The 26,428-nt window shown below is 47.5% G+C and overlaps 2 protein-coding genes across 3 annotated transcripts in view; one reads left to right on the forward strand and one right to left on the reverse strand.

Annotated features, from left to right (window-relative positions):
• DNAJA3 (DnaJ (Hsp40) homolog, subfamily A, member 3) overlaps positions 1–21,612 on the forward strand; it is a 31,260-nt gene extending 9,648 nt beyond the window's left edge. Inside the window, exons 2-11 of one of the 2 annotated variants that reach the window (XM_006874882.1) lie at positions 428–561; positions 3,729–3,812; positions 6,833–7,033; positions 7,925–8,077; positions 12,664–12,811; positions 13,436–13,500; positions 14,905–15,033; positions 15,654–15,769; positions 16,766–16,863; positions 21,590–21,612. In XM_006874882.1, the coding sequence (XP_006874944.1) occupies positions 428–561; positions 3,729–3,812; positions 6,833–7,033; positions 7,925–8,077; positions 12,664–12,811; positions 13,436–13,500; positions 14,905–15,033; positions 15,654–15,769; positions 16,766–16,863; positions 21,590–21,612 (1,151 nt within the window). Of the gene's footprint in view, positions 1–427; positions 562–3,728; positions 3,813–6,832; positions 7,034–7,924; positions 8,078–12,663; positions 12,812–13,435; positions 13,501–14,904; positions 15,034–15,653; positions 15,770–16,765; positions 16,864–20,972; positions 21,076–21,589 lie in introns of those variants that run through there. The other variant, XM_006874881.1, reaches the window with a different exon arrangement.
• Positions 21,613–24,987: 3,375 nt separating this feature from the next.
• The window catches only part of NMRAL1 (NmrA-like family domain containing 1), an 11,307-nt gene continuing 9,866 nt past the window's right edge, over positions 24,988–26,428 (reverse strand). Inside the window, exons 5-6 of the mRNA XM_006874883.1 lie at positions 25,905–26,095; positions 24,988–25,167 (exon numbers count right to left, since the gene is read on the reverse strand). Coding sequence (XP_006874945.1) covers positions 24,988–25,167; positions 25,905–26,095 — 371 coding nt within the window. The remainder of the gene's footprint in view (positions 25,168–25,904; positions 26,096–26,428) is intronic.

The following is a 26,428-nucleotide window of genomic DNA, read 5'->3' on the forward strand; positions in this document are numbered from 1 at the left end:
AATTCCTATTAGTGCAGTGATTCTTGACCTAAGAGCAAAGACACGTGGCACATTTAAGGGCCAGGCACCACAATGATTTGCCTAGCTTCTGAGAATGTTAACAGGCAATAAAACATACGGTGGTTAATGAACGGTTGCATAGTCTGTAACATCTGTTAACTCCCCATTCCCCACGCCCGACAAGCAAAGCAGCAGAAAGTCTCTGGAGTTTAACCAGTTCTCTAAGGGTTAAACAGTTCTTAAAGTCTTCTCTGCTGTGGAAACAGCTGGCTGGCTCCTTGGTGCTCTTGCCGGAGGGGCCTCAGGGGAGATGTAGATGACGTCACTCTTTCAGATGGGTCCTCGGTGATTGCTGGTTCCCTCAGGTTACCATGCCCTTTTGTTGAACACATTCCCAGAGTGATTTTCTTTTCTTTCTCCCATTTAGGAATAAAAAGCTACCCCTTTGTTTGTACTGCCTCCTTCCACACAAGCGGCTCTTTGGCCAAAGAGGATTATTACCAGATATTAGGAGTGCCCCGCACCGCCAGCCAGAAAGAGATCAAGAAAGCCTATTACCAGGTTAGTATGGAAGTCCATTTTCAGAGGCAGGACTGAAGGTGAAATGTGGTCACATGATCTGGTGTGGTCAGTACAGTAAGCGTGTGTATCCACAAAGGCATCACGAAGCTAAAAGTATGGAATGATAACCGTAAAGATGGGCTTCCCTGGATGGTCTTCCTCAGTGGGTGTGTCTGTCTGGGAAGGCCTCACAGAGCTCAGAGTGTGAAATGATAACCCTAAAGGTGGGCTTCCTTGGATGGACTTCCTCGGTGGGTGTGTCTGTCTGGGAAGAGCTCAGAGTGTGAAATGATAACCCTAAAAGAGCTCAGAGTGTGAAATGATAACCCTAAAGGTGGACTTGGCTCTTCTTCAGTGGGTAACACTGTGACGAGTAGTGTGTTAGGAAAGAGAGAGGCAAAAGAAATCAAAATGTGTGTGAACTAATGAGTAAACTTACCCAAATCAGAATAAAAAAGTTTAAAAAAACAAAACATTAAAACTTGATGATCGGGGAAAACCAGAGGCAGAGATTTAAAAATTCTAGAGTTGTTTTTGTTGTGAATGTTATTCTCCACTTTCTGAGTCAGTACATATAACTGGTCTGAGTTGTAAGTGCTCATCTTTGCATCAAGACAAAAGTGCATGGGTTTAGAATTACTGTTTTTCATAACCCAAAAACTGAGATTCCTATCTTCTTCCAAAATATCTCAGTGCTCATCAGCATGGTGAACATTCTGGACCCTGATGGTTGCTAGATAGTTGGTGTGCTCAAACCGACAACGTAAAAATTGAAGCCACTGATAAAAGATTGAATGCTTTTGTATCTAGCTAATATAGGCATTGGACTCCTACGTTAGGTGTGGTGGTGCACTGAATTTCAAGCCTCAAGGTCGGCAGTTCAAAACCACCACTATGAGTTGAAGTTGACTCAACAGCACTTGTCAACAATAACAATGTAGCCTTACAGCCTGTGAGGTCTCAATTCTCTTGGTAATTTATTTAGAAATTGTAATTGAGTGAAAGTTTACAGAGCAAATTGATTTTCTCTTCAACCGTTGACACACATTTTATTTCTTGCAATTGATGGCCACCCTATGATGTTATGGCTCTCTTCCCACTTCCTCCCATGTCTGCTGTTTCCCTTTATCCTTCTGTCCTGTCCCTTCCTGCCTCCTTATGAGCTGTTCCCCTGGGCAAACGCTGTCCTTTTGATCTCACATGGTTGATTGTTCTAAGGAGTGTGTACCTCCCTGGTGGCATTGTTCACCTTACAGGCCTATCGTTCGCCTGAAAGTTGAGGCTTGGGGTTGAGTGCTATTCCAGACCTGAAGGGTGAGTAAGGGCCAGTGATGGAGGTGTGTGTGTGTTCCACCAAGCCCGGTCTTTTTTATCATTTTGAATTTTGTTCTATATTTTTCTCCCACTCAATCTAAGACCAAATGTAATCTCTTTTAGATCTCCTGGTACTTTTTGAAGTTGAACTTCTCTGAGTTCTTAATTTACACTATGAGCCATGATATCATTTTGTCTTTACTTGGCATGACTTCTTTTAATGTTGAAAAGTACTGTGGTACTGTTGGCACCACCTGGTGGTACTGGTGGCACTGTGGGTGGTATGCTGCTGTACGCCTGGTACTGTAGACAGAAACCCAGGCTGTGAAGTGGCTTCTAGTGCTGCACTGTGAAGTGGTCATCTTGGTGGTTCAGAGTCTACTGACATCAGTAATTCTTGGCTCATCACAGAAAGGCGAAATTCTCAGAACTTCTAGATGCCCACTCCCAACTATACCCTTATGTTCCCATCATGTCCTAATAGTAGCTAACATTGGGTGTTCCTGTGTGTCACGCCTTGTGCTCAATCCCCCCTACCTGTATCAGCTCATTTTATCCTCCCAACCACCCTGGGCAATAGGTGCCGTTGTTATTGCCCTTTTACCGATGAGGAAAGTGTAACTTAGAGACACTTGGTGATGTACCCAGGGCCCTCACAGCCAGCAAGTAGTAGCTCAGGACCATCTGACCTCAGCAGCTATGCCTTTAACTCCCTGGAGCTCAGCTGTAACTATGGTTACAGAGCCCTGCTGGCAGGCAGCTGGCTTCTTGAGCCTCTCAGCTTTTGGGTCCCATGGTCCTCCATATCCTCCTAGCAAGCACTCAGTAAGTAGCCTTCATTTTAGAGCCATTTATCATGTGTGTGCTTTGGAACAACCTAAGGGAGAGTTTGTTTTTTAATTATTTAAACCTATGAGGGAATTTCTAAGCATTCGTGGGAAAATGGAATTGAAAGATAATGTAATTTTTTGTGTATGAATGTTTTGAAGCCCCCTCGAATTGTTTGGATAGGTACTGCATGCATTGACTTTAGTTCTGGATTCACAGTGTACATAGGAGGAGATGGTAAAATGTCTGTCCTCTTCCCTCCATCCATGTCCCGCTGGTAGCATCCAGTCTTGGTGTCTTACTGTATAGGTGTTTTTTGTTGTTGTTTTTTTTTTTTACTGTGTAGGCTTTTGAAGGAAATTTACACAACAGGTATATCTGTTGACCTATCTGAGCCATTTTCTCCTCTTTTTACATTGTTGTTTTTGTTGGTGGTAAGTGCTGTCCATTTGGTTTGACTCATCACGACCATTACAGGGTTTATGAGGAGTGGCTGGTAAGTTTGAACCACCAACTTTGTGACTCAAACAAACTTTGTGGTCAAGTGCTTATTGTACTGCGCCACATCAAGATTCCTTTTTACACAAGTGATACCAATATTATGCACACTGTTTTGCACTCTATTTTGGCAAAGGTATCTAAGTCCTGGAGAATCATGTTTGGTAGAGATTTGTTGTGGTTGAAACGATGTATATGCACCTCTGACTTGAGGAGACTATTGTTGTTGTTAAGTGTTGTTGGGTCGATTCCGACCCATAGCGACCCTGTATAGGGTTTCCAAAGAGCAGCTGGTGAGCTTGAACTGCCGACCTTGCAGTTCAAATGGCTTTGCAGCCTGGTGCATTAGCCCCCAGCGCCACATGAGGAGACTGTTACAACTCAAAAAATCTTGTTTGAAGAAATGCTGTTGTAGCTCAATCTCAAGAGACATCTGCTACTTGGGAGGAGCAACTGCCCGGTGCTAGGGGCCAGTTCTGGTTCATTTTTCTGTTCCCATAATTATTGACCACTTTTCTTCCCTGTAGCTTGCCAAGAAATACCACCCCGACACAAATAAGGATGATCCCAAAGCCAAGGAGAAGTTCTCCCAGCTGGCAGAAGCCTATGAGGTAATGTGCCTGGTGTGTGTGAAGCAGAGCTCCCTGGGCAGTGGACAGGGCAGCCTGGCGGGCCACAAGCTCTGTGTGAAAGCTGGGTCCCCAGATCTTGCAGTGGGTGTATTCACTTGGAATCTCAACAAACGGGATCCAGGCATCTGTATCAGCAAATCTCCCCCAGGTCTTTTTCCTTTGTGGCCATTTGGGAATTACTGGTAGGAGGGACCCAGCACTTCCTCCTCTTGGTATTCATTAATTCATTGGTATAACCCCTAACTGGGACACTGTTGTCTGTTAGGGAGGACAGATATAAAAGGACACCCCCAGAGAATGTCACAGAACTTGGAAGACTTTCCAGTGTAATCAGAAGAAGGTAGTATCTGGGAAGCAATTCCAGAAGTGTTAGCAAGTAGACCTCCTTCCTAGACCTCCGACATTTCCCAGCAGTCCAGGAAACATTGGGTGTTGTATAGCCACGGGGATGTACAACACATAGAACAGCTGAGTGAATACTTACTGAATTCATGTGTCTTTTTCCCAGCCAACTGTGTTTAATGGAAGGGTTGTTTAATAGTGTATTTTTCACATAATACAGTTTTATATATACAGTAATTCTCACTAGTTGATAATAAGTTAAAGGCTCCTAGAACCTGTTTCTGTGATGATATGATTAATTTTTATATGAAGGGGGTGCTATTAGATGGAGAGAGGACTCTGAGGATGTTAAAGGGTAGGAACCGGAAAACAAAAGCCCCCAGGGACCCCTCTCGAGTCTGTATACTCTTCCTTAATCCACCTGCTTTCTTTGCCTCTTAAAAAGGACCCTAGGTGTCGATCCATTTCCATTTAGTCTGCGGAATTTCTCCCTCTGATTCTGGGCAGAACAACCTCTTCCCTCTTTCCCTGAGGTGTGGGATGCTATTTTCTGCCGGATCCCAGCACTGGGTCCATTTTAGTTTCTGGTCTGAGCAGACTTCTCCAGGTTCTCACCATTTTGATGGTGCCATCCTCTGTTCTGTCCATACCTGTGTCTGTCGCTTCCCCTCCATCTTTTGATGTGCATCTTCAGAAACTATTCATTCCATGCATCTGCATTTCCTTTGTAATTAGGAAAAAAGAGAAGCAAACACAAATGAGATAAGAGAGGGACGTGCACTTCTCCCCCATTCCTTCTCAGTCACTGGCCCAATCTACTTCCTGTATCTGTGTAAGTGGGCACATTCTTATACAGATGTTTGCTTGGAGCCATGACAAAGATGTCAGTTTGAGACTAAGGTGCACCATGTTATTTTCAGTAGCCTCACATGCATGGGAGAGTTGGACAGTGAATAAGGAAGACCTTAGAAAAATTGATGCATTTGAGTTATGGTGTTGGAGAAGAATATTTAAAAATACCATGACCATATGACCTTGAACATAGCCCACCTGAATTTAGAGATCATCTGAAGAACAGATTTGAAGCATTGGACACTAAAGGGCGAAGACCAGAAGAGTTGTGGGATGACATCAAGAACATCATACAGGAAGAAAGCAAAAGGTCACTAAGAAGACAAGAAAGAAGATAAAGACCAAAATGGGTGTCAGAAGAGACTCTGAAACTTCCTTTTTGGCGTAGAGATGCTAATGCAAATGGAAGAAGTGAGGAAGTAAAAGAGCTGAACAAAAAATTTCAAAGGTCATGGCCAGCAGTGTGGCAAGACCTGGGGACCCTTGGGCCCAGAGTCAGTGACATAGCCACAGAGGACTAGAGTGGAGAGTGAAGCATCCAGCTGATAAGAAGAGAGGGCATATGCATAAGAACACCCACACTTGCAGATAATACCTACTTGTCCTGGCTTCGAGGACTGGATGATCAGAGCTCAATCAGAAGTAAAAAGAAGAGAAAAACAAAAACAAAAACAAAATATTCTCATACAATTTGATGAACTTGACCTACACCTATGGAAGCAGTAGCTCAAAAGAGGGAACAAGTCCTTACAGCAAGAATCATTCCCACCCTCTCCACACACAGAGTAGACAGGGATAGGCAACTTGGACATTGGCTACCTAAAATGGGGGGTGGGGGGCTACAAAGGCAAGAAGTGACTGGCTTACAAGCTTTCAAGAGGGAACCTAGATCCAGAGGGCCTGGAGGAAGGTAGAATCTCCAGTGTGTAGTATTCAGTCTGACTAGGTGGGGCTGATGCAATGAAATGCAGACGGGTCTCTTGTGATACAATAGTGAATAATTGTTATCAGGACTGACTGTGAGGGTCGGAAATGTAAAGGTAGACGTTTTATAGCAAGGAGGGGAGTGATTGACTTTTCAGTTTGGGAGCAGAGGTCCCTAGGACCATCAAGGGAGAAGAGCAGAAAGCAGGACCCTACCCAGAGAAGCAGTGATGTCTGAAATGGAGCCAGAGATAATGATGTGGAGCGATGGAGCAGCTGGAGACTTTAGATCCAGAGAGGGAGAGCAACTGTGTGCTGAAGACCTGGGGGGCATGGGGGAAGATTTGCATGGAGGGGATTGTAACCATGGCAATGAGATGATATATACGATAGAATGAATGTAAAACTAATGTTCTCCCATGTATACTATCACATAATTCACAATAAATCATTTAAGAAAAAAAAAAAAATTTCAAAGATCAAAAGTCAGTTATTATAACGAAATAATGAAAAGACCTGGAGTTAGAAAACCAGGAGGGAAGAACGCGCGAAGCATTTCTCAAGCTAAGGGAACCAGAGAAAAAATTCAAGCCTCGCCTTGCAGTGTTGAAGAGTTCTTTAAGTCGTGCAGTTCTCGCCCTCCTCTTCGTATCATCTTTTGTGTTTGTTGAGAATATACACTACAGAACACACACCAACCTACCAGTTTCTGCATGTGTAATTCAGTGACATTGATTACACTCTTGGAATTGTGCCGCAGGTCTCCCCTTCTCTCTTATCTTTTTGTGTGCACTGGCCACCTGGTGAGTGCTGTGGCTGGTTGACCTTGAGTGCGTGATCTAGAGACAGGGCGCATGATCTTCTTGCCTTTCTCCCAGTAGGTGCTGAGTGATGAGGTGAAAAGAAAGCAGTATGATGCTTACGGCTCGGCTGGCTTTGACCCTGGGGCCAGCAGCTCCGGACACAGCTACTGGAGGGGTGGCCCCACTGTGGACCCTGAGGAGCTGTTCAGGAAGATCTTTGGGGAGTTCTCGTCTTCATCGTTCGGAGACTTCCAGAGCGTATTTGATCAGCCGCAGGAGGTAAGTACTGTGTTTTGATGACTCATTCAAATTTTAGGTTAAGTCTGATGAAAACAGGAATTTTACTAATTTCTGCTTCTCAAAGGAAAAATCAGAGCAGCTAAGGGGAATGCTCTAGAAGCAGCTGCTTTTGTAGAAAATAATTCCAGTGGTTGAAAAGTCCCATAGATACTATGGGCACTTGCATGTGGACATTATTCTTATAATTGTTCAGTGAAGCAGCAGCAGTGAAGGCTTTCAGAGTTCATAACAAGGGGTAAGTATTTTAACCAGGGAACGCAGTTCAATAGGGAGACAATCTGTGTAAGACGTTACAGGCAGACCTTGGAGATATTACAGGCTCAGTTCCAGACCACTGCAATAAAGCAAGTGTCACAGTAAATTGAGTGTTGTAGTGCATATAATAGTGAAGTGGACAGTAGGCTGTGGTCTGTTATTAAGTGTGAAATAGCACAATGAGAAAGTTTGTAGTAGTGTGAGCATGACCAAAATGGAACACAGAGACACAAAGTGATCCCATGCTTATGGAAAATGTCACCAATACATGGCCCAGGGCAAGGTTGCAACAAACCCTCAGTTTGTAAAATGCAGTCTCTTCGATGCGCATGCAGTGAAGCGGAGCACAATGAAACGAGGCCTGGCTGTAGTGGAGCTGAAGAGAGGGAGATTTTTTTTTATGACTTACAGTTGTGGCTCATTAAAGACTATGTCAGTGCTGTGTACAGATATTATCTGTGAATATTTCTTACTTATTGAAAAGCATCTTTTCAAATCTGTTGAGACATGCGTGGTCTCTGACAAACCCAGGGCCATGAGCCCCAGCCACTCCCTAAGCATCCCCCTGGGTGTTGTGAAAAGGAAAGTGACAGGCCTGCCCCTTGGTCTCTGTAGTACATCATGGAGCTGACATTCAACCAAGCTGCCAAGGGCGTCAACAAAGAGTTCACTGTCAACATCACGGACACCTGTGAGCGGTGTGACGGCAAAGGGAACGAACCCGGCACGAAGCTGCAGCACTGTCACTACTGTGGAGGCTCCGGCATGGTGAGAGACCCCCACCTCCTCTCTACTCCACTCCTGTGGGTGTTTATTCACCACGGGGCTCGGGCTTTGAGAGTTCCTATCCTCTCCAGAACCTTCCGTATCCTTTGGGAGACTTCTGTCTTAGTAGGTGGACAATATAGATGGACAGTATAGATGGAACAAGCTATACTTTTTGAAAATAACTTTGGGATGTGTTGGTAATTTGAAGTTGGGGGAAAGACTTAAAGTTTGCTTTTAATTAAGTCTCAACTCATCTTTTTGTTTTTGGTAATTTAGAATGATGATGTACTTCATATTTATAGAGCAGTTTAGAGAATTCCCGTATATCCTCTTTTTACCCAGATTCTCCAGTTGTGAACATTGTGTTCCATTTGCTTTGCCATTTCTGGCATACTCATTTTCTTGGTGCTCTGCAAGGACGTCTGAACCCTAAGCAGTGAAAGCCCCGTGGATCACAGTTCTACTCTGACACATGGGGGCATCGTGGGTCTGCGTCAACTCAACAGCAACTGGTTTGCACTTTTGGTTTTGTTTCTAAATACTTCAGTGTGTGTTTTTAAAGAACTAGAACATTCTCTTTCATAACTTCAGTATAATTGTGAAAATCAGGAAATTTAATATTGATGTTGGGGTGATGGTGGTTGTGTGCTGTTGAGTCAGCTCTGACTCACAACTGTCCTGTATAGAGTTTCTGAGGCTGTAAACCTTTATGGGAGCAGGAAGCCTCATCTACAGAGCGACTGGTAGATTCAAACTGTGGACCTTGTGGTTAGCAGCCCAGTTGGTAATCCACTACACTAATAGGGCTCCTTTTAATATTAATACACCATCATCATCTGGCTCCCTGCTTAATGCTCTGGGATTGCAGAAGCAGTTTACATTGCAAGGTCAGCGGTTCAAGCTCACCAGCTGTTCCTCAGAACCCCTATAAAGGATCACTGAGGTTTGGAACCGACTCGATGGCACTTAACAACAATCATCGTATGTCTTAGAATTTAATAGTCTTTGTAATGTTCTTCATAGCTGTTTTTTCTCTGGTCCCAAATCCAATCAAGGATCATCCATTGTATTTGTTTGTCATATCTGTAGTCTCTTACAATCTGGAATCTCTTGCCTTTATTTTTCTTTTATGACCTTTAAACAGTTTTGAAGATTACAGACCAGCTATTTTGTAGAATGTCTCTCAATTCAGTTTATTGCCGTCAAGTTGTTTCCAACCCATACTGAGCCTATATAGGGTTTCTGAGGAGCAACTGGTAAGCTTGAACCGGTGACCTTACGGTTCAAACCAACTTTGTAGTCCACTGCTAACCCACAGCACCATACTAGGACAGTAGGTGTGTAATTTTTGGAGTCCTGGTGTGGTGCTATAGGATAAATACTGGATCACTAACAGCAAAATCAGTGGTTCATACCCACCAACCGCTCCTCGGAAACCCTATACAGGGTCATTGTGATTCAGAAATGACTTGATGATGCTTAACAGCAACATAAAATTTTTGACATAGTTGGGAATCATACATGAATACAATTTTTGCTTCACCTTTTAACTTCCAGTTACAAAATTAGCAGTTTTACATGTCTGAACATTTTAAAACTTTATTTTCAATGACTGAATAATAGTTCACTGATATGACAGCAAAGTGAGCCCTGGTGGCCCAGTTGTGAGGTCAGCGGTTCAAACCCACCAGCCGTTCCTTGGAAGAGAGATGGGGCTGTCTGCTTCCATAAAGATTTGCAATCTCAGAAACCACATGGGGCAATTGTGTGTGACTCAGAATTGACTCAACAGCAGGGGTGGGTGTTTAAATATTTATATTGCAGAACGAGATGTCAAGCTGTCCCCTTCCTGTTCTCTAGCTCTGCCTGTGGGCCAAGAGCACTAGTTCATACTTCTCTGCTGTAACTGCAGTTGGCATACAGTGAAAGCACAATAAATGTGCATGTCCTGACCCTCCTTTCAGTTCTTTGTGGTAAGAGAGAGCGCAGTGCTCAGTCCAGTCTTCTGCCCCATGGCAAATCTTTGTGCCAAGAATTTAACCACCTCATGGTTGTAGTATTTTAAAATATAATAATGATTAGATTTAGTAATTCCACCTTTGGGAGACTATCTTATAAAAATAAAGGCATAAGGACCCAAGGCTAGCTGGGCAGGGATGTTTTTCCCCTAGCACTGAAGAGTTAGTTCAATATTAAAATGAAAAATTAACCTTGGAGGGATGTTCATGATATATCATTAACTTAAAATTGTAAAGCAGTATTTATAGTATGATGTTGTTGTCAGGTGCTGTCGAGTCAGTTCTAGCCATGGTGATCCCACGCACACCTGAACGCACACCTGAACGCAGCCCTACCCTGTGCTGTGCTGTTGTCACACTTGTCGTTGTGCACGAGCCCAGTGTTGCAGTCACTGTGTCAGCTCAGCCTCTTTTTCAGTGACACTCTGCTTGACCAGACATGGAGTCCTTTTCTAGGTCCTTCCTGATAAAATATCCAAAATACATAATATGAAGTCTCCTTGCTTCTAAGGGGCATTCTGATTCTAACTGTACTTCTTCCAAGACAGATTTCTTTGTTCTTCTGGCAGTCCGTGGTACTTTTAATATTCTTCTCCAATACCATAACTCAAATGTATAGATTTTTGTCCAACTTTCACATACATATGAGGCTATTGAAAATACTTTGGCTTGGATCAGGCGCACCTTAGTCCTCAAAATGCCATCTTTGTTCCTGAGCATTTAGAAAAACTCTTTTGCAACAGATTTGCCCAGTGCAATACATTAATTGAATTTTTTACTATTACTTCTCTGATCGTTGATTGTGGAACCAAGTAAAGATCCTTGACAACGTCAGTCTTTTCTCCATTTATCACATTTATTGGTCCAGTTGTAAGGATTTTTGTTTTCTTTGTGTTGTGTTGCAATCCGTACTGAAGTCTGTGGTCTCTGATCTTAATCAGTAAGTGGTTCTTCAAATCCTCTTCACTTTTGAGCAAGCAAGTTGTGTCGTCTGCTTCTCCCACATGGTTAATGATGTGCGTTCTTCTTCACTGTCCAGCTTCTTGGAACATTTGCTCAGCACACAAGCTAAATAAATATGGTGAAAGAATGTAACCATGGCACACAACTGTCCTCATTTAAAACCATGCAGTGTCCCTTCGTTCTGTTCAAATGATTGCCTCTTCGTTTCTGTACAGGTTCCTCATGAGTGCAAAATTTTTATTAAAAAAGAAAACTTTCTTTTATAAAAAACCAACCAGAATGTTGTGGAAGGGGGACTGCAGACTGTGAACTTGTCAGACTTGTGTTACAGTGAAACTTCTGATACTGCCTTGTTTCTCTGGGTCTCACAGGGTTTCTGCCTTTGGTAGGATGCGGTCTTGCTACTTTTCCATTTCTCCTTTTGGTGAAGAGATTTGCATTTTCCTTGTCTGATAGGTTTCGGCCCTACACAGGCTCTGACTTTTGCCAGTTTTTTGTACCATGAGAGTCAGGGTGAAGGGGAAATTAATAGCATTCTTTTAAAACTTTTTCATTTCCTTTGCTTTGCCATAACCAGCATATATTTGTTAGTGTAAAAAAAAAAAAACAAAAAACCAGATGCTAAGTGAGGAGGGAGGAGGTTGAGTGGCTACCGATCATCAAAGTCACTGCTCATAGGGGGCTCCGAGGGCAAGTGATGCTAAGATACAGGAGGAGGGAGTATGGGGAGTGACTACAGACCATCAGAGTCACCAGCCCTGGGGTGGAATGGGACCTGGGGTGGGGGTTCCAAGGCTGAGGACTAAGATGAGGGAGAGGATGTGCCTGGCTGGAGGAGCATGAGGGGGGAAGTGTATCCACTCTGTTCTCACCCAGCCACTTGAAAGCACTTCTGTACCTTTAACCTCTGGCTTGATAGTTTGGTGCTTCTTGTGCACACCTGTGTCCAACAGAGCAGCTGCACCGAACCCCAGCTGCATTCGATGCCTCCGACCCCTCGTTTAGTAGGGACAGAGTGGGAAGCACTCGGAAAGGCGGCTAGCCCAGGTCATGGGGTGCCGCAGGAGAAGTTGCTGCTTCCAGAGCACCTGTGATGGGTGGGGTCACTGGTGAACATGGCCAGGTCTGTTTCCTCCCTCAGAGCAGGCAGTAGTGGCCTCAGTGACCAGATGCTGGCTAGGGCAGGAGTGGGTGGGCATCCAGCTGACATTTTCCCCTATTGATCTGTCTTGTGTTTTCCTAACCATCACTTTTAAAATTTGAAGGGAACATTCTTTTTGAAAACTGTGTTTTTGCTCAGTGCTCAAGGGTTCTGGGTGTGTCTACGGAGAGGTTGTTGTTATTAAGTGCCATCGCGTCAGTTCTGGCTCATAATGACCCTGTAGCCATGTGGTTTGCAGTCTGGTACTGATCCTACAGCAGCACATGTCCCTAATATTTCAGCCGCATCCTCAGTTTGGTGGTTTGGTATTCTAGGAGCTGGGTGCCCTGTATCTGAACTCTCAGTCTGTCTGAGCGCCTGAGTCTCTCCTGAAGTGGGTCTTGTGCACAATGTGGCCCCAGCCACTGCCTCGACACTCAAAACTTCTTTTCTCTTTTTATCAGGAAACTATAAACACAGGCCCATTTGTGATGCGCTCCACCTGTCGGCGGTGTGGCGGCCGAGGCTCCATCATCACGTCGCCGTGCGTGGTCTGTAGAGGGACAGGGCAGGCCAAGCAGAAGAAGAGAGTGGTGATTCCGGTGCCTGCCGGTGAGTCCTAGCTGTCGGAAACTAGGGGAGGCTAGGGGGCGGTGGAGCTAGGATATCATTGCCTTTTTATTTGTATTGACATTCTCTGTGTAATGTGCCTGCACTGCCTCTGTGTAGCACAGAGGCAGTGGTCCCCACAGATCCCAGCTCTCCCTGTTCCAACTCTCTGTGACTCCCTGGTGTTGATACTGTCCTTTCCTCCTCTGGCGCTCACCCCCACTGCCTGCCCTGCAGTCTCCTGGCTTCCTTCCAGTCCTCTGTGTGTGCTGTCCTTCTCCCCTCCCGCTTCATGTCTGAAGTCTAAAGCCCTCTGTCCACCTTCTGTTTAGTGGGTCAACTCCATTCTGTCGGAGATCCTAACTCCGGCATCATTCCTGTCACTTCGCACTGTGAGCATCTGAGATGCAGGGCCAAAGTCAGCATCAATGAGTCAAGGCGCCCTGGTAGCTCAGCCAGGAGTCTGGCACACCGCCTGAAAGTTACGTGTGCCACTGCCTTGGGTGATGCTCTTATTTCACAGTGCCAGCGCGAGCAGGGAGCCCAGGATGTAGGTGGATCTGGGCAGGAATTGCCCAGGAGCCCAAGAAGAACGGTTCTAGACTGGAGCTTTGTTCTTCCTTGCAGGAGTGGAGGATGGCCAGACTGTGAGGATGCCTGTGGGAAAGAGAGAGATTTTCGTCACCTTCAGGGTAGGTGCTCTGCACCACACAGCTCCAAGTGAAGTGGAGTGGTTGAGGCTTTCTGTGGGATGAGGTGGGAGTGCCACAGAAGTGTGGCTTGTCCCTTGCATCTAAGGGGAACTACATTGCCTGTGTGTTACCTTTGAGATTCTGTGGGCGGTGTGGAGAGAGCCAAGGCTCCCTTGAGATGTTTACTTATCAGATAGCTGGAACACATGAAAATACAGAACACGGTTCTGTATTTGTTGATGCATCACATTGCTGACAGGAACAGTTTTACATGCTGGGAATAAAGGGCAGACAGTGGCTTTGGTTTTTTGAGATCATATTAGCCTTCAAGAAAACAGTGCCGTATGCCAGTAGCGAAACTCTTGGATACCAGCCTGAGAAAAGCCCATGCACCAGGGGCAAGTGCAGGGATGTGCATGGAAGCTGTGTTTGTAAGAGCAAAGCAGGGACAAGCAAACCCCTGAGAGCTCTTTAACAAGAGGACAGTCGAGCACATGATGGCCGTGGTTGTGTGGAAGTCATCAGGGCCACACATGTCAGTGAGAGACCCCTTGCTTTACAAGGAGCAGCAGGAAAAGCAAGCTGCCAGAAAACACGAGTAGCAGGAGACCATTTACAGAGCATTTCAGAGCCTGCACGATGGTACTGCGTGTTGTCTAGAAACAGGCAAATCTGAGGGGGCTTCAAAACGTTTGTGGGGAAATTCCACTATCTTTTCATTCCAAAGAGAAAAGTAACGCAAAGTGTGAACCATTTAGGCGAAAATACCCAAGATGAAAGCAGAAAAGTTTGGCAAGAACTCAGATACTGCTCCCGTTTAGTAACGGAGAAGACAAGTAGTCGTCTCCATTGCTGTAAGGTGCCATTGAGTTGCTTCCGACTCACAGCCACCCGTGTACAACAGAACAGAGCGCTGGCTGACCAGTCGTCATCCTCACAGTTGTGCCCTTGTTGGAGCCCATCGTGGCAGCCACTGAGTCAGTCCTCTTTTCACTGACCCTCTACCAAGCAGGACGTCCTTCTCCAGGGATGGGTCTCTCCTGATGACATGTCCAGAGATCGTGAGACAAGTCTCGCCACCCTCACTCTAAGAGTCACTGCCTCAGAGAGCCCTGCAGTGGTCTGCCTTGCAGATGGTCTGTGTCTAATGACCAGCTGAGAGGCACCTGCTTTGCCTTCATAAGTGTGCTAGTCTGTGTTTCTTTCTGTTGAAAGATAGATTTTTAAAATTTCAGTGTCCCAATAGTCACTTTTACTTATTTCCCTTTGCAACTCTCCCATCACGGTGTCTCACATGTCACCCCCTCAGGCTGCACCCCGTGTGGGGCCTGCTGTGATGTGGACTGTGGGCAGCAGCGGGTCTGTCTCTGATAGGGTGATGGTCATCTCTCCCACCTGCTCCAGGTGCAGAAAAGCCCTGTGTTCAGGAGAGACGGCGCAGACATCCACTCTGACCTCTTCATCTCTGTAGCTCAAGCCATTCTGGGTGGGACAGCCAGAGCCCAGGGCCTTTATGAGACCATCAATGTGGCGGTGAGTGCCTGGTGGGACATGCGGAATGTCTATCCCTTCCTGCCCTGATGGAAACGGGGGTGTTCTGGGCAGGCAGCTTGGACCCTGTGATTTCCGGGGATTTGGTTTGATCCTAAACCCTTTGGTCTTGGCTGTCCCCCATTCCTCTGCTCGGTCTGCAAGTCTCAAGTGTGCCACACAGGCACAGCAGAGGTGACTTTGCCAATTGTGAGATCTCCACTTCTGTCTCACTCCACCTCCACAACCCCAGAGTCCATGTCTGCGTCCAGTCACAGCTACAGTAGCACTTCCTGTGTCCTCAGACGCCTCCCCTCACACCCAGCTCTGGCCACCTCACAGTTCTGCTCTTCAGGGCCCCGGGCCAGGTAGACCTCACAGGAGGCAGGAGCCGTGGGGATGAGCTCCCGTCTGGCAGCCTCACACTTGTCTCCAGGCCTCACCTCTCAGTACTAACTGTACCCAAGTCATGGCCACTGACTGCGTAGCCAGTCCCACGTGGTGGCGGTCAGGCTTGGCCTAAAACACAGGCTGAAGGCCATTTCCAAGGGTGTCTGATCCTCTTTGTGTGTGAAAGCATTTCCTGGTTCACCAAGGAGAGCCAGGATGTCCTTCCTTTGCAGATCCCCCCTGGAACTCAGACAGACCAGAAGATACGAATGGGTGGGAAAGGCATCCCCCGGATTAACAGCTATGGCTACGGTGACCACTATATCCACATCAAGATCCGAATTCCAAAGTAAGTGCCACCAGTGGAGGTCGGGGCTGAAGCCCATGCCATCTCTGCACCCTCAGTCACCAGTAGGGGTTCCCAGCCACCATGAGCTCAGTGGCTGCATGACTTCGCCCTTCAGGTCAGGGGTTTCCTGCTTGAGTTCTCCCCTGTGAAGTGGACATCCCTTGATGAATCAATACCAGTGCCTTCGAGTTAACTCCAACTAGAGTGACTGTATATGTGTTAGGGTCAACTTACTCCTTAGAGTTTTTAGTGGCTGAGTTTTAGAAACAGATTTCTTCCTAGGTTCCTTTAGGTAGATTAAAATCTCCAGCCTTCTAGTTAGCAGCTGAGCCTGTTACCTTTTCATACCACACAGAGACTCACTCATTCCCTCATTGAGAGACTTACATGGATAATACAGAGAAAACACGGAGCTGTTGCTGTTATAATCGATGTTATTTTTATTACTGTTGATGTTACTGCTGTCGGGTGGTCCGCAGTCTGTTGCATCTTCTGGGGACTAGCGTGTCACCCAGGCCTGCTGACTCAGCTTAGAAGGGCAGGTTTTAGTCGGATTAATGGGAATCTCTTATTTGCTTCAGACACACATAAAAAGAGCCCTCTCATTTTTTTTCAGTACAACTATAGTTAGCATAGGAGCTCTGGTAGCATAGTGGTTATGAACCGGGCTGCGAGCCGCAAGGTCAGCAGTTCGAAACTACCAGCTGTTCTGCGGGAGAAAGATGAGGCTTTCTGCTCCCATAAAGATTTACAGCCTCGGAAACCCAGTACAGGGTCACTGAGTCAGAACTGACTCCACGGCACATAACAACAACAACATAGTTAGCATAACCACCGTGAGACCCACTGCAAACAACTCCAGGTACTTCAGGAGATTGTGTCTTTCCTCACCCTTTGCTCAGGGTGTGTGTTCTCTGCTCCTTGGCCCAGAGTTTGGGTTGGGGCTCCCCCACACACAGCGGAAGCCCTTCGCCGCTGACTCTGCTCGGTCCGCAGGAGGCTGACAAGCCGGCAGCAGAGCCTGATCCTGAGCTATGCCGAGGACGAGGCAGATGTGGATGGGACAGTGAACGGCGTCACTAGCACCAGCACTGGTAAGATGCTACATGGGGTGACGGCGACACAGCAGCCATCTGGGGGCCTGGAAGATGGATGGGTGCAGAGATGCCTGCTGGGAGCGTTCCGCTTGGGGGAGGAGAGGTTCTTCACAAAGCCTCCGTTGAGAGAGGGGAGCTGTGAGGGATGGTAGCTTGGGCTGATGGGAAAAGCCCTCCTCCTTTCCCTTTGTGTGCGCATGGGTGTGTTGGGGACCCTTCCTGCCAGAGAGCTCGTGTTCTGAGTTCTATTCTTGGTTCTGCCACTTGCCACTTGACTTTGGGCACACTCCATGGGGGAGTTCATTCTTCATGAAAGCTGAAGGCTAAGATGGGCTAGACCTCTGTTCCTAACCCACAGTGCCTCGTGAGCAGCAGCCAAAAGCCACCGCCACATGACTACATCTGACAATGATTAAATGCTGAATTTCCTCGGAGCTCAGACATCCTGCTTTGCCTATAAAGTGTCCTTAACTAGTCGTGATTTGCTAGACACACATGTACCAGCAGCTGGGGTTTTGGGAATCATAACTGCAGCCCCTCTTCTGGTGAGAGTGGGTGGGGCCTTCCCGAAAAGAGCTGACTGTCTGTCTGTCAGGATGTCATTCAGTTCAGCACAGATTGGCTTCAGCCCAGCAACATGTTTTACCCTGGGTGCATCATTTGGTTTTCCTGGATGCTACAAGGAGCTCTGGTAGCGTAGTGGTTACGAATCGGGCTGCGAATCTTAAGGTCAGTGGTTCGAAACTACCAGCCGCTCCGCGGGAGAAAGATGAGGTTTTCTACTCCCGTAAAGATTTATACCCTCGGAAACCCTGTACAGGGTCGCTGTGGGTCGGACCCGACTCGATGGCACTTAACAACAACAACAACAACTCTCCAGAGCTGAAATCCCAGTGACCTTAAGTTAGTGAAGGTTGTATAGAGCTGGGCCAGCTTCCCAGTGCAAGGAGGGCGTGGTCAGGAAGCCCCTCCAGGTGTGGGGAGGGTTCCTGCAGTAGCAGCCTCTGTATAGACTTCCATTGTGTCCCTGCTGAGTCCAGGGTACCAGAAGTTCCCCATGAAAAAGCAGTGCCCCAAATCCTGTCTGTGTCTATACACAGAGTGCCGGGGGGGCTATGTGCTTGCGTAGTTCAGTGCAGTTTTCTCTTTTCCCCTTGTATCTTGAATTAGAGAAGGAACTGGCTGTAACGGTAAGCAGTGCCTAGTCATGCCAGGTTCCTGGTGTGGTGCTATAGCACAAGTGCGGGACTGCAGCAAGGTCAGCCGGCTCTTCAAGCCCACTAGTCACTCCTCGGAAATCTTATACAAGGTCACCACGAGTCGGAAGCGACTCGTCAGCGCTTTAACAATAACATGCCAGCCAACTAAGTGAATGTTTCTAGCTTCTCCATTTCTTTCTTTCTCTGATGTATAACTATCCCAACACTCCTGTAATGTGTGGGATGAATTCTGCAGACAGCTGTCTGAAGTCCTCCCCTTCTCCGTGCCCACCAGTGGGACTCCAGGTCAGCTGGAGCCGAGCCCAGAGCCTTGAGTGCTGAAAGACATGGGTGTTTGTGACAATATTTGGCTGTAGGAGTTCAGTTTAAGGATTGGTCTGCAGTCAGCTCACGAGTGTCCTCAGGACCCCCATGGCTGTTGTGGTTCCTTGTCCTCGTGGCCCCAGACTCACAGGAACCTCTAGGCGCTTTGCCAGTCCTGTTAAATTACGAGTGTCTTCATGCCTGAGTGTGGCTTAACCTTAATGTATATACCAGGTATGGGTCTGAAAAGTTGTTTTCCAAGTGAACAGGCGTACCAATTGGTGCTTGTTCCCTCGGTAGTCCATTGTCATTTCATAGTTGTATTCTAATGGAAAATTTGACTCCCAGTCAGAATTTTTAAAACACATTTAAGACTCAGAATTAGCTTCTAAAACAACCAATAGAGAATTGGCTGTAAAGTTCTTGTTATCTGTCAGTCAGTCTGCTGCCTAGGTAAGGTTAATCCTCTCTTGAAAAGTTTATTTTGCAATCCAAGTATGAAAACATTCCTCCATCACCCACAGTGGGTTTTATTTATTTAGGTAGACACTGGACTTCTTTTATTGCAAGTGTTCAACAAACTTAATAACAAGAATTACAGTAGAAACAGGTTGCGTCATCTTGGAATGAAGGTTTTATGTCAGATTTTAACAGCCTTCCACATGCACCTGCATGAAAGTCATGAGACAGACGCTGAGGAGAGTCATTTGCAGATGGAAGTCAATTCCTTATTCTCCCTGAAGTCCTGCTCCCATTTTGTGACAGTGATACGTGGAAGGCATTCATAATACATCTCCTCTTCACCTGTCAGCCTGGTTAGGTTTCAAAGACCAGGTCTTTAAGCGTTAATTGATAGTATATGAGAGCAAAGGGCTGGGCCCCGTCTGGCTCCAGTCTCTCCCCTACCTTTGCTCCCTGCCCTTTGGGTACCCCAGGTGCATTTTGGGATGTGTGTGGTGCAGTGGACTCACAGGGGCTGGGAGTGGGGGTGATGGTTAGGTGTTGCCCACCTCCTGCTACTAACCCTTGGTTGGGGAGACTGCTTACCTTATTCCTACCACCTCCACAGCCCCACGTGGCCCCCTTCTCTTTCAGTTGTCCCCAGCTGGCTTCCCCAGCACTTTGGGCCCTCCCCTCCCCTCTCCCTGTCTGTTAGCTCTGTGGGTTCCGGTGTGTATCCTGGCACATTGACAATGTCTCCTCTATGATTTGTAGTGTTGAGTACGAGGTGTACTCTTAACTCACAGCAAAAGTCAGCATGCTTGCTTTCTGATATTTATTGCCCTCCTTGCTCCTCCTTGTTGTAAAGTGCCATCCAGTTGTTTCTGACTCATAGTGACCTTGTATAGGATTTCTGAGGAGTGGCTGGTGAGTTCAAACAGCCCACCTTGCGGTTCAAACCAACTTTGCAGTCTAGTGCTTATTCTACGGCACCACACTAGGACTTCTTACTTAGTGGTTGGTAAGTGGTTAAAATAATGTCATAGAGTTATTCCTGGCAGTCTTAGCGGAGCTGCTTGCTCTGTTGAGACCAGAACATCTTTATCATAGTCTTACGTAAGCATGACGACATGGTTGTTCATTCAAGGGGTGTGTGTGTGCTTGTATTCTGAAAGGAGAAGCAGGGACTTAGGGGAATTGGTCATTTGATTCAGCCCTGTGTCTACTGTGGAGTCATGCCAGGCACAGAGCATTTGGGTTCAACACCCGAGATGGGTAAAGCGTAGTTCTCTGCGGAGATGTGGGTGAGACGTGTGCATGCCTCTCACTGGTCTGGAGATATGCACCCATAGCCGAGTGTACAAACTGCTCAGGTGGCTGGGAATGGGATCTTCTCTTGGCTCTTGTCACTTCCCTTCCTCGAGCTCAACTGGGGTGTCAGACCACACGTGTTTGAACTCACTTCTTACCAGTTACTGGCTGTGGAGGAGATTCTGGCTCATAGCAATTCCATGTGACAGGGTAGAACTGGCCCGTAGGGCTTCCTAAGCTGCAGTTTTTATGGGAGCAAATCATCAGGTCTTTTACCTTGCAGAGTTGCTGGTGGGTTTAAACTGCTAATATTTTGGTTGACCACCCACCACTAGGGTTCCTTGTATACATTATGTTGTAGTTTAGTGCCGTCGAGTTGGTTCCGATTCATAGTAACCCTGTGTAAGGCTTCCCAGGAGCAGCAGGTGGGTTTGAACTGCTGACCTTGTGGTTCACAGTCCAGTGGTGGTCCTGTGACCTCAGATGATAACCCTCACTGATAAGGTCATCCTAAGGTCTGAGTGAACTGACGTGTAAGCTGTGTGCTCAGCAGGAAGGCCCCTGGCCCTTGACTGTTCTCTTGTGATACTGAGCCTGGAGACAGCTGGTTGTGGTCTGTGTCTAGCTCTTGTCTCTGTGGTGGTTCGCAGGGAAGAGCACTTGGAATGAATGCCTGCTCTGAGTGGCCTCTTTGCTCCAGTCCCCTCCCTTCTCAGGGAGGCGCCTGGTGGCTTCTTGACAAGTGCTGGGCCCTGGGGGGCCGGTGGGGCCGGGGGTGCTGTGTGGAAACCTATGCCCCTGACCCGGCTTCTCTCTGCTGTTTGTGCCCAGGTAGCAGCCCCATGGATAGCTCTAGTCGAGAGGCTGGGGAGGACAAGGAGGGATTCCTTTCCAAACTTAAGAAAATGTTTACCTCCTGATAGCCCAGCCGAGGTAGGACAATACCTGAGGTTTTGCCTTGTTGTCTTCCTTTGTTCCCCCCACCCCCCCTTCTCTCACTGGAATCAGTGCCAGCCCCCTCCCAGGTGTTAGAGGCAGTGCCGTTTAAGGAGAGACAAAATGGTACTAGGCCTCTCCCTGTTGACCTTTTTGCAGTTGGAGTCCAGGCAGGGCCAGCCAGTGTTGCCGGGCTGAACCAGACCCCAGCTGCCTGCGTTCTGCAGCTCCCATTTGCTGGAGAGACTACATTTTGGCAGACAGCTCTATAACTCCCTGCACAGCTGGAGCCAGGCTACCCAGGGTCACAGAGGGCAAAGTGCAGCAGAGCCAGGCCTAGACTCAGACTGCCTGGGTCTCCCTTAGACCCACGCAGTACAGCCTGTGTGAGCCTTGGAACCGCTGCCTAGGGCAGGCCCACCTTCATTTCAGGGATCCGTGGAAGCTCATGGTCAGTGGTTGCTCCTGTCAGGATGCCAAGTGAAATGTCTCCTTTTGTCTCTTCTGTCCAGGAAAACGGTCCACTGGAAACTAGTATGGAAGCTGCAGCTCCTCCTCGTGACCTCAATGGCAAGAAGTTCAGCAGAGTCCAAACCTGAGCCCCATGCCCACAGAGGCCCTGGATCACTTCAGCCACAGCAAGACCGAAGCAGTACCTCTCCTGACAAGGGACTCCGTGGAGAGTCCCCGGGGAGTAAGATGTATAACCCAACCCATAAGTGGGATAGATGTTTTCCTGTCCATGGTTGGGGGCAAAGGGCAGTGTAAGACAGATGGACACCTGGAGCAGAGCTACAACTCTGGGCACGATGGGTGGAGGTCTTAGCGTAAGAATTAAAGGCCATCTTCACAGCTTCAAGATGAACCCTGAGCTGCACTGAGTCTGGAATTGATTGGTTTTTTTCTCAGCAAACCTCTGGGGAGCCCTGCTAGGTGGCCTTCCCCAGAACCTGCCCTGCATGTCCCCAGCCTCGTGCCCCCTGCCCACAGGTTCTGTTGGGCACCAGTCACTCACTCCTCAGGGAGTATGGCTTTTATTCCCAAAGGCAGCAAGCAGGCTCCGTGGACATGGGGGAGGCACTAGAGGGCCCTGGAGATCTCACGTCTTGCCCACATGGGGGTGGTCTCTGTCAGGCTAGACATCCTTCATCCCCATCTACCCAGGATGTCCTCCCACCCTGGCCGTTAGCTTCTCTTGCTTCAGGACAGGAGTGTGTGTGGAGCTCCCCCTGCTCAGCCACAGCCAGCTGCCTACAGCACTGTTCTGGGCCAAAGCTCTGTGGCCTCATTCACACAGAGCCACCTCTGCCAGCTGGGGTCTTATTCTCACCACTGACATTTACTTTCAAGAGTGTCTCTAAATTAATGCAGTGAAAATGTTCGTTCAAAACGGAAAAGCACATCTAGTCAGGCCAAACAGAGCACAGGGTGAAAGCCCTAAGAGAACATGCATCCCCATAGCCACGGCCTTGTGGGACGTTGCAGCTTCCTCTTGGCTCAGGTCCTTCAGGTATAGCCAGATGGGTTAAGGACGAATGTTTCCCAAGAGTTTCCTTTGTCTTCCTCCATAATCTACTCACTCAATAAAGCATCGACTAGTTATCTCATTGAAGAATGTCAAATGAAGCTGTATCATGTAAATAAGATTATCTACACAAAAAGATATTTAAAACCTAAAATTGTGGTCATTTATTCCTTGAAAGGGTTTGGACAGCTGCAGGTGGCTTAGCACAGGAATGGATCGAATGTTCGCTGGCGACCGGGCTACCCAACCTGTAGCACTGGGGTCGTTCTGCTTGCCTCGCCTGCCTCCACGTCTCCATGTTTGCAGGCCTCCAGGCTGCTTCCTCCCACAGTAGATTTCCTCCCTCTATCACTTACAGAGTCCTGACACATTTTTACACTGAAATGTTGACTCCTTGTCTAATTGCCTGGATTCCCACAGGGAATGTTTCTCTCAGAAGCCCAGGTGCCCAGCCATTGGGAACTAAGTGAGAAGAGACTGGGAGAGTTGAAAGGACAAAAAGGAGACTCAGTGGTTCTCCCCGGCTACTTGCAGATACAAGCAGTCCCCGAGTTAGGAAGGAGATCCGTTCCGCAGCGTCTCTAAGGATTTGTAGTTAAGTCAGAATAGGTGCATGTCATTCTTTATTAGCTTTAACTTTAATGGAAGAAAAGGCTGGAAGTTTCCTCTGTGATTTAAAAAAGCTGCAATTGCAGAAAGTGATTGTGGTGAATTTGGTTCAGCCACTTCAAAGTGAGGGCAGATTTCCTTAATATTAAAGGACAAGTAGCAGTTGCCCACCAACGGGAGGTTCCTTCGTTATTCAACAGTTGTCTATTGAGTGCTGGCTTTGAGACAGGTCCTAATCTAGATCCTGAGGTTCTAGCAATGTGGAGCTAGTGTCCCTTGCTCGTGAAAGCTTAGCTTTTATTTCTGGAGAAATCTCCCCAATCTCATTCATGTCTTATCTTTTGAAAGCAGAAGTCTAGAGAAAGACTTGAAAAGAGAAAGGGGGAGTTTCTCACTGGTGTGACACTGTGGTTTAATGCGCTACTACAGTGCAAAGTCGGTTTGGTTCAAGCTCACCAGCCACTCCATGGAAATCCTATACAGGGTTGCTATGAGTCTGCATCTAAGAACAACCCCATGACGGGTGTCCTGGAGTGCTTTCCCTCACATGGCCAGAAGGTGACAGCACAGAGGTGACACTAAGAACCACTTGAAGACTTGGGAGTAGTTCTACCACAGCAGGCCCTGGGGACAGTTGGCAGCAGTTCATCACCTCATTTGGGATATGACAGAGATAGCTAAAAAACACAAAAAGAACTTCAAGCCTTGAAAGTGAGATGGGGGTTGCGCTTTTTGCTGGAGTATCAGGGAGGGTCAGTCATGGATTCTCATGGGACAAACAGGACTGCCTAAGGCTCCACCAGGCAATGCATACATGAAACATCTCAAGAACCAGGCACTGAATTACAGCGACTGAGGCGGCACCGTACCCCTCCCCCACAGAACCCAGCTGCCCGCTCTTCCCAACCCCAGTGTACTTAGGAACTCACCTGTCCTGAGCTTTCGCCTTCCCATGTCCCTTCAGGTTTCAATGCATTGCTTCCTCAGTGGGCCTCCGGTCCACTCGGTAAGCAGGGATCTCCCACTGCAAGGTCGATCCAGCACCCCGACTCCTTGTCTTTGTTGCTCTCTGTCAATTCTTCATTTTCTGGCCAGGGATCTTAACTTTTTTGTTAACACTTAGGGCCCAGCACATGGTTAAGTGCCTGAAGAAATTTGGGTTCAATAATCAATGTTGTTATGTGCCGTGGAGTCGGTTCCGACTCATAGCGACCCTGTACAGGGTTTCCAAGGCTGTAGATCTTTACGGGAACAGAAAGCCTCATCTTTCTCCCGCGGAACAGCTGGTAGTTTCGAACTGCTGACCTTGCGGTTGGCAGCCCAACATGTAACCACTACGCTACCAGAGCTCTTTCATCAATCAATAGATGAAGTGAATTTTGTAGAACTGCCTCCCTTGGTGTTGCTGCATGGAAGGAGGAGACCACCAGGGTGGACTTGGAATGTATGAATATAGAAATGGTTTAGTCTTCACCACACGTTTTACTCAAAGTGATACCAGCATCCTCTCACCGATTTTCACAGCCACTGCCCCCAAGTTCCCTGTACTGCAGGAAAGAATATGACCAAACCTGCAACTCATTTCCTCTTGTTGGCATGTTAATGCTGTGGGCAGCCCAGCAGCTGCCACCCTTGCCCAAGTCCCAGAAACAAAGCTCTATTCTTCTGGAAACCATCTGCAAGAACAATGACCTTTATTATTTTTAAAAAAAGTTTCAACACAAAAAGGATCATTGTGACCCTGTGTTTCCCTTCTCAGACTCAGGTTCCAATCAGTCACAGCCGGGCAAAATCCCCTTTGTGTTGCTCCAGCCACTGGTTCAGGGTCCTGGCCTTGGGGTTAAGCCTCAGGGTCAATTCGATGTTGCGGTCAGGTTTCATGGCATAGAAACGGAACATGTTGGCCAGATCCTGGGCCCCAGGGAAGCCAAGCTTCTCATATTCCTCTGGAGTTGTCTGGAAGCAGAGGGAAGTCTGTTACCTAAGTCAGCTTGAAGGGCCTGAGTGAGGTGGTGGGGGAAGGTTGGGTGGGCTTGGAATCTCCCGACCAGCTGCCCTCTGCCACAGCTCCACCATTTGCATCCTGGTTGCCTGCTAACATTCTCACCAACAGCTTGTTTGCAAACTGTTATAAAGAGATGCCATCTTGGAAGAGCTTGGTACATTCTAGGTCAATTTATATACTGTTCTTTCACGATTGTGAGGTGAAAAACTCAGTCCCCTCCCAATCAAAAATCTGTTCACATTACTTTTCTGCTTTTAGGTCAACAGCTGTTCCCTTTTCCCGATGAACTGAAGTTGAACTCCTCAGCCTCCCATTCTAACCTCTCACAGCAACCCTAGAGGATGCAGAACTCCCTAGGGTTTCCAAAACGAACCCTTTATGGGAGCAGACTGCCTTTTTCCCAAGAAGCAGCTGTGGGTTTGAACCACTGACCTTGTGGTTTGCAGTTCTATGCTTAACCCACACATCACCAGGGCCTCCTTGGCACCCAAGAAGCTTATGGCATAAATGTTGGCTATTATGAGAAACTGACTTTGACCATCAGAGAGGGCTGGGCAATCCTACAGATAATTCCCCCAAACTAACGTGAATACCCTCTTTGGGAGTTAGAAACAGCTGACTGAGGCTACCTGAGTTCCCGGGTGGCACGGGCATCTCACCAAGTTTGCTGGGGAGGGGGGGCACCCACCTTGGCATCGTGTACAGTCTGGCCAATGTGTTGAGAGAGGAGGGCAGCATATTCCCCTGCAGTGTGTCTGCAGGTACTGAGCCCGATGTCTTGGCCAACGTACTCTTGGGGCGTCTTCAGTAAGCTCAGCACCACTGGACCCAGGTCCTCTACAGCTATCCCGTCCATAGGAATGTCACCCATGGGCAGGCCTGTGAAGAAGGGGAAGGAGACGTGTTGATACGTGTCCTGTGTGACAGGCCATCCACTGGACAGCTGCCCACATCGGAACTTGGGCATGGCTGCGAACACTTAGTGTTGTTGGGGGCAGGCTGGGAGAAATAGTGGAAGGAAGCAGCCGGACACTGGGACAGTCCACACTGGATTTCCTTTCCTTGGGCATGTTGCTTAAACCTGCAGAGCCTTGGTTATAACTTGGTTCTTAGAATGGGGATAAGAGCCCTTGACTACCTACTCCTCTTGAGGCTGAGCAGAAAGAAAAAAGAGAAGGGGCAGAAAAAGGTTGGGTTTTTTTTTTTTTTTTT

This window comes from Chrysochloris asiatica, unplaced genomic scaffold, assembly GCF_000296735.1.
Source record: "Chrysochloris asiatica unplaced genomic scaffold, ChrAsi1.0 scaffold00305, whole genome shotgun sequence".
NCBI lineage: Eukaryota > Metazoa > Chordata > Mammalia > Afrosoricida > Chrysochloridae > Chrysochloris > Chrysochloris asiatica.